Below are 7144 nucleotides of genomic sequence, written 5' to 3'. Positions count from 1 at the left end.
GAGCCGTTCCGACTCCTTGTTCTTGTTTAATTTCCCTCGCTCCTTTAGCCTTCCTGTGTACTGACCTTAGCCTGTTACCAGACTTTAGACTTTGCCTTGCCCTCAGTAGCCTGCGTTTAACGTACCGGACGGTGTCTGATTTTTTATTTCGTGTTTGGGTTACAGTTTGGGTTAAAGTTTTGCCTGCACTTGAATCCAGTCTCTTCCTCAAGCTGTGGTAGGCATGCTGACATTACACTGGATTTGAATGTCAGTGCCCTATAAACAGAGGTGGACAAAGTACACAACTCCATTACTTGAGTCGAAGTATAGACACTCCTGGTCAAATATTACTCCAATACAAGTAAAAGTTGTTCAGCTAAATTTTTACTTGAGTTAAAGTACTGGAGTACTTACTTTTAAAAATACCTCAGTGTTCAAAAGTACATTTTCCTTTTTAAAGTCAATGCATTGTTGGTTTGTTGCCACAATGCATTTACAGAGCCTAATGACTCTGAAACAACCTACTGAATGCACTGACATGTTTGTAGAACCTGTAGAAGAAAAAGCTTGTGGAATATGCTACAAAAGCCTATGGAAACACAGTTGAATCAAATGTTCCCTCTATAAAAGACAGTGTATAGCGTCAGTTAAATAGGCCCTTGGTTAACTCAGATTGGCTTTAAAAGGATAAACATGTCATAATGTTGTAGCACAGGTTAATTTTACTTCTACTACATAGCATTGCCTGAAATGTACAATTACTGGATGGCCCTCGTCACTGCTTGATTCCTGCCCCCCCCTCCCTGACAATTCATCCACTGACTTCAAAGCTATGCTTCAAAGTAATGAGTCACGAGAACCTTCATAGAAATGTAGTGGAGTGAAAAGTACAATATTTGTCTTTCAAATGTAGTGGAGTAAAAGTCATAAGTTTCCACCCCCCCCCCCCCAAAAAAAAACACTCAAGTAAAGTACTTGAAAAATGTACTTAAGAAAAGAACTCAAGTAAATGTACTTTGTTAGTGTCCACCCCTGCGTATAAATGTCTGGATATCACAAAATGGATCAGACAGATTTTGACTGCTTTTGAAAGACATTTCAGAGACCGATTAATAAACATGTAATGTCATGCTTGTGAAAACTTTAATGGAACAGGAATGCTCTGACACCCTATATTAAAAGACGATTGCACATGTTAAACTGCTGATCAGTAAAATGACTCGTGTCATTCTCATGTTCCAATGGATCAGACCAAATCTAACTTTTACATTTTCATTTTCATGACTGTCATTCATACATTTTTGTCAGTGCTTTTTGATGCCATCTTATTCAAATGTCTTGGTTTGCAGAAAAGGACCTTCTCCTGCTTTTCATCTGGTTAGTCATGTGCCAAGTCTCAGTCCAGCTCTTTCGGCATATTTCTCGTGAAGAAGCTCACCATGTCAGCCTTCCACCTCATCTATGCAAGCCTTCTCTGGAAAAGGAAAGAAGGAAATAATTATTAAACATGAGAAATCTAAAAGTATTTCAGCAAAAACAATGCAATGAAACCGATCTCTGAAGGTTCTGAAAGTTTTTTGGTTATAACTTGGTTTTTGGACCAGTATTTTCTGATCGTTTCAGAGAACAAATGAATCAGGTATATAACTCTTTCTATATGAGATTTATTGGAATTTAATAAAATGCAGACATTTATACTCATATTCATAAAATCCACTGTAGTTAAGCATGCTAATGGGACAGTGTGTAACTGGAGAACATGAATGTCACCTCACACCCACAGAACTGCTGACAATCTTTGTGCAGTCAGTAATCAAAGTCCATGTATGACTTAGCCCGGAAATATAACCATAAAAAGCTTTACTGGAACTTTGACTGGCCTGCCATTTCAGAGAGGGATTCTTTTCCGCGCGTTGAGGACAGCACAGAGAGTTTCCCACCTTCACTGAGGGCTTCTTTCACATTTGGTATTTTCACATGTTTATTAATAAACATGGCTTCAAAATCATCAGTGTCAGAAGAGGATTACTTCTGTCCTGTGTGCTGTGAAATCTTCAGGGATCCTGTTGTCCTGTCCTGTAGCCACAGTGTCTGTAAAGATTGTCTGCACAAGTTCTGGGAACAAAAGCATTCTACTGAATGTCCAGTCTGCAGGAGAAGATCCTCAAAACTTGAACCTCCTGCAAACCTAGCTTTAAGGAACCTGTGTGAGTCTTTCTTACAGGAGAAAAGTCAGAGAACTTCAGCAGGGTCTGAGGAGTTCTGCAGTCTGCACAGTGAGAAACTCAAACTCTTCTGTCTGGATGATAAACAGCCTGTGTGTTTGGTGTGTCGGGATTCAAAAAAACACACAAACCACAAATTCAGGCCAGCTAATGAAGCTGCAGGTGATAGGAGGGTAAGAAAGAAATGTGGTAATTAATTACTATGAACTTGCATAATTTTTCTGAAATAAAATATCTATAAAACTAAGTGAGAAACTGGGAATATCAATTGTGTACTTCAGTACTTATGTGTCTCTAGTTTACAGTATTTATGTATTACATGGTATGTATAAAACAGCGATTAATTAATACTACTGGGCAGTCTATGTCAAATCTGTTTTTCTGTAGCAGTGAAAGGTCAGATACAGTCTCTGTGTGTCTGTCATCCTGTGTCTCTGATCAACACAGACCAGGTCAGTTCAGTAAAGTCTTGGCTGTGTAGTTTACAGATGACAGGTCTCTGTATGAGACACACACAAACACACACACAGTCCTCTTTGTAAGTGGAAAACGCAGAGACTCTCTAATAATGTATCACTTCCCTCCAGGAGGAACTCAAGACTGCACTGAAACCCCTACAGGAGAAACTGAAGATCTTTAAAAAAGTCAAACTGTCCTGGGATCAAACGGCAGAGTACATTAGGGTGGGAATAATTAGTAATGAAAACAATCTGGTTATTCAAGTCAAACCATAATTGTGAGATGTAATTTAGAATCTGAGTATAGTGAATTATGGGTATTAAGTATCTTTATAATTCTCATTTCAGTCTCAGGCGAAACACACAGAGAGACATATTAAAGAGGAGTTTGAGAAGCTTCATCAGTTTTTACGAGATGAAGAGGCAGCTAGGATAGCTGCACTGAGGGAGGAAGAGGAGCAGAAGAGTCAGATGATGAAGGAGAAGATTGAGGAGATGAGTACAGAGATAAAACACCTTTCAGACAAAATCAGAGCCATAGAAGAGGAGATAAAATCTGAAGACATCTCATTCCTGAAGGTAAATCACCAAAATATATCATCTCTCTCTCTCTCGCTCTAATTAATCTCAATAGTAGTAATAAAATCACAAACTTCATTAGATGCCTGCTGATTACTCTGTTTGGTTTCCTCTCACAGAACTTTGAAGCCACAAAGAATAGGTAAGAAATACATAAGCGGCATCTTTGTTCCCTTCTTCACTCTCTTTTTTTTTTCTGTTTTTTTTACTCTTTCTAGTGATGCCTAGTGATGTGCTTCTAGCGATACTTATGTGTGACACTGTTGTTTAAAAATAGTGCGCTGGGATTAAATGGAGCGTGTTGTTCTCTTTAACTAGCCCGTTCTGTGTGAGCGGTTCTTGTCTGTGTCTCACTGCCTAGATGTGGCTCTCACCTTCATTTTACTGCGACTGCACACTGCACCCTCGCATCTGACAAATAAAAACTTGAAACCACCCATCTTTAGGTCAGCGGCTCGGCTTTGTCCCCACGCCCTGTGATCCCTGGCCCTACTCCTCCCTGCTCCTCCTGTGCCTCCCACAGCCGTTAGCTTTGCCGCGTTAATGGATCTATGCACTACATACTCCATTTGCTTTATTAAGTCCTGAGAACCCCATTAATGTTCTCCCCCCCCCCATCTTCTGTGTGTGTGTTTGTCTCATATGCTTAAGTATGAATGCCTTGTGTGAGTGTCTGTCTTCTTCCTAAGTGTGCCCCCCCCTCTTCTTCCCTCCCTGTCAGCCTCCTCCTCATCGCCACCCCCCCTCGTCCTGCTTTCGTTGCCTTTATTTCGTCTGCTTGTGTGTTTTCTTTTACATTACGATTGTATTACTTGTAATTGTCCACTGGGTCGGCACCTACTGCACACCTAACTGGCCATGAAGGGGCCTCCTCTCTCTGTGGGTCTTCTCATGATTTCTTCCATCTTTTCCCTGTTACACTTGGGGTTTTGGGGAGTTTTTTCTTGCCTGCTATGAGGATTAAGTCAGAAGGTGCTGTCCTGTCCCGTTTTATTTGTTGTAGGCATGTAAAGCCCAGTGATATTGGGCTCCAAATACACTTGACCTTTACTCTGTAGTATCAAAGCCACAGCAGAACTGACCGCTAAATTTTATTCCAGAGCCCAATGCACACTGCAGGATCCAGAGATGGTTTCAGGAGCACTGATCCATGTGGCCAAGCACCTGGGCAACCTGAAGTTCAGAGTCTGGGAGAAGATGCAGGAGATTGTTCAATACAGTGAGTTTTGTAAATGGATAACAGGACAATATCCAAGATAATTTACCATATTTAGATTCACGCTGCTGCTGTAGTTGGATTGAACAGACTGAACCATCAAGACAATTCACTGCAGCCACTATTTTGGGGATGGAGAGTAAGTACGTAAAGTCTGAAAAGTATGTCCTTAGTTCTGAGCAGCTCGTAGTTTTTGGTTGTGGAGGATTTGTCTGTTTGAGCACGGGTGGTTCGAGCGGTCCAGTGGAGATGTCGCATGGGAATCTGTCTCACACACACACGCGCGCACACACACACACAGACGTAGACACACACGCTACTTTATTCCAGCTGTCAAGCATTTTAGTGCTGTCGGGTGAAGGAGTGAAATATTCAGTCCAGGTGTTCTTTAACTGATCGAACAGAAAGACCTCAGTTACACTGACTCACTCCTCATTTTAATACAAACACATTCTCTCTGTTACAGTAGGCTTTGCTTTTTCTAAAGAGATATAGTGTCTTACAGCTTCTGGAATTATGAAACAATTCAAATGAAAATGTGATTCATCTCTCCCACTGTCTCTGTTCTCTCTCTTCAGCTCCTGTCATTCTGGACCCCAACACTGCAGAACCACGACTCATCCTGTCTGAGGATCTGACCAGTGTGAGATTCAGTGATGAGAGACAGCAGCTTCCTGATAATCCAGAGAGATTTGATACATGTGCTTTTGTCCTAGGCTCTGAGGGTTTTAACTCAGGGACACAGTGCTGGGATGTTGATGTGGAGAATAACACAGAGTGGAGTGTGGGTGTGGCCACAGAGTCAGACCACAGGATGCAAGAGGGAGTCTTTGATGGAATCTGGCGTTTGTGGTGCTGGAACGGGAAATATCGGTCATGCTCCCCAGGACAGTCAGGGACTCGCATCAGATTTAATAAGAAACTCCAGAGGATCAGAGTGCAGCTGGACTGGGACAGAGGAAAAGTGTCATTTTCTGACCCTCTTACCAACACACACATACACACTTTCACACACACTTTCACTGAGAGAATGTTTCCATTCCTCTGCAATGTCTGTAATCTCTCTCCTCTGAGGATCTTACCAGTGCAGTGTTGTGTCAGAGTGGAAGAGCACAGTTAGAGCTGAAACTGTCCGTGGATGAACTCAGATCAGACAACACGTCATTTTGTTCAAGAAATCATCACATACATTATGCAGAACTGATTAAAAGTATATGAGCTTCCTATGAATTTGTAATTCTGTAAAATTTCATTTTGTCAAATAAGTCTTTTGAGTGTTGAGCCGTCGCGCCCTGCAGGATTGGAATAACATTTCAGAACACTGATAAACATTGCACACACAAAACACAAAAAAACATTAGGCAATTTTGTTGTTTTTAAGCAAATAAAAGAAAAATTTCTGAGTGTAATGTTATGACAAATGTGTTGTGAAATACGCCTCAGTAGTTTTTTTGCTTGTCTCTCTGTCCCTGGTGAAATGTTTGAATGTTTAAGACCTGATTCTAAGTGGACAGCTCCGTATCACTTAGACGCATGTTATTTACCGACTGTCCACAGGAGGGAAACGCTGAGCTAACCAGCCAGCCTCCAGGCCTACCTCTATCCCCTTACAGAACACGCAAATCAGTATGATTTGGCCAAAGACCAGTACAGTTCTTGTGTCACAAAAGAAGGAGATCTGTACTTTCTGGGTCTCTCATTCAGTAAGGAGAACATTCAAGGAAAGCCAGTGATGGATGAACTTTGGTCAAAATAATTTCACTATGGATTCTGTTGATCATATGAATAATTCAACGTCACACTTGACCAGTGTTGGTTTTTGTCTTGTTCGCTTACACTGACACTGCGTAGTGGCTTTGTGATAAACAATGGAATTAATCAAATACTTAGGTAAACACCAACTCTACTGTAAATGTTTTCAAGACAGATCAAGGCACATAATACAGAGAGACAGATTAAAGAGGATTTTAAGAAGATTAATCAGTTTTTACAAGATGAAGAGGCAGCCAGGATAGCTGAACTGAGGGAGGAAGAGGAGCAGAAGAGTCAGATGATGAAGGAAAAGATTGAGGAGATGAGTAGAGAGATAACACACCTTTCAGACACAGTCAGAGCCATAGATGAGGAGATAAAAGTTGAAGACATCTCATTCCTCAAGGTAAATGCCACAGTGTATTATCAGTCTCTCTCTCTCTCCCTTAAGTCACAAAGATTTATGAGATCATGCCATTTTATCTCCTTCCACAGAACCTTGAGGCCACAACAAGAAGGTAAACCAGCTGCCTTTTATCTGTCTTTTTGTCTTTGGTCCCACAGCAATATCAGCACTGATTTCTGAATGTTATTCCAGAGATGGATCCAGAGATGTTTCAGGAGCACTGATCAGTGTGGCAAAGCACCTGGGCAACCTGAAGGTCAGAGTCTGGGAGAAGATGTAGGAGATCGTTCAGTACAGTGAGTGGTACTGGAGGGTAAGGTGAAAAATAACCGTATTTTGTGTAGTACATGTGGCGTTGGGAGGTCACTGTAGGAATGAGTGGGGACAGACTTCAAGTGAAATGTTCCACAAGATTAAGTTTGATGATGGATTGCAAATTAGGGTCACAACCAAATGGGACTGGCTTTTTCTAAGGGGATATAGTGACTTAGAGCTTCTGGAATTATGAAACAGTTCAAATGAAAAT

General features: G+C 41.2%; 1 protein-coding gene across 2 annotated transcripts; it reads left to right on the top strand.

Moving 5' to 3' along the window:
• Positions 1–1901: 1901 nt before the first annotated feature.
• On the top strand, positions 1902–5686 carry LOC115828492 (zinc-binding protein A33). 2 transcript variants are annotated; one of them, XM_030792495.1, is made up of 7 exons: positions 1902–2380; positions 2795–2890; positions 3014–3244; positions 3364–3386; positions 4345–4463; positions 5039–5544; positions 5583–5686. In XM_030792495.1, exons 1-7 carry the CDS (start codon positions 1976–1978, stop codon positions 5676–5678), a joined length of 1476 nt encoding a protein of 491 aa, XP_030648355.1. In that variant the 5' UTR covers positions 1902–1975; the 3' UTR covers positions 5679–5686. The 2 variants fall into 2 exon arrangements, with proteins under 2 accessions (XP_030648355.1, XP_030648356.1); XM_030792496.1 differs by having other exon boundaries at positions 5039–5675.
• Positions 5687–7144: the final 1458 nt, after the last annotated feature.

The sequence above is a fragment of the Chanos chanos genome, chromosome 15, assembly GCF_902362185.1.
Source record: "Chanos chanos chromosome 15, fChaCha1.1, whole genome shotgun sequence".
Classification (NCBI taxonomy): Eukaryota; Metazoa; Chordata; class Actinopteri; order Gonorynchiformes; family Chanidae; genus Chanos; species Chanos chanos.
Note: the sequence above shows the minus strand (reverse complement) of the source record. Positions and strands in the feature narration are given on the sequence as shown.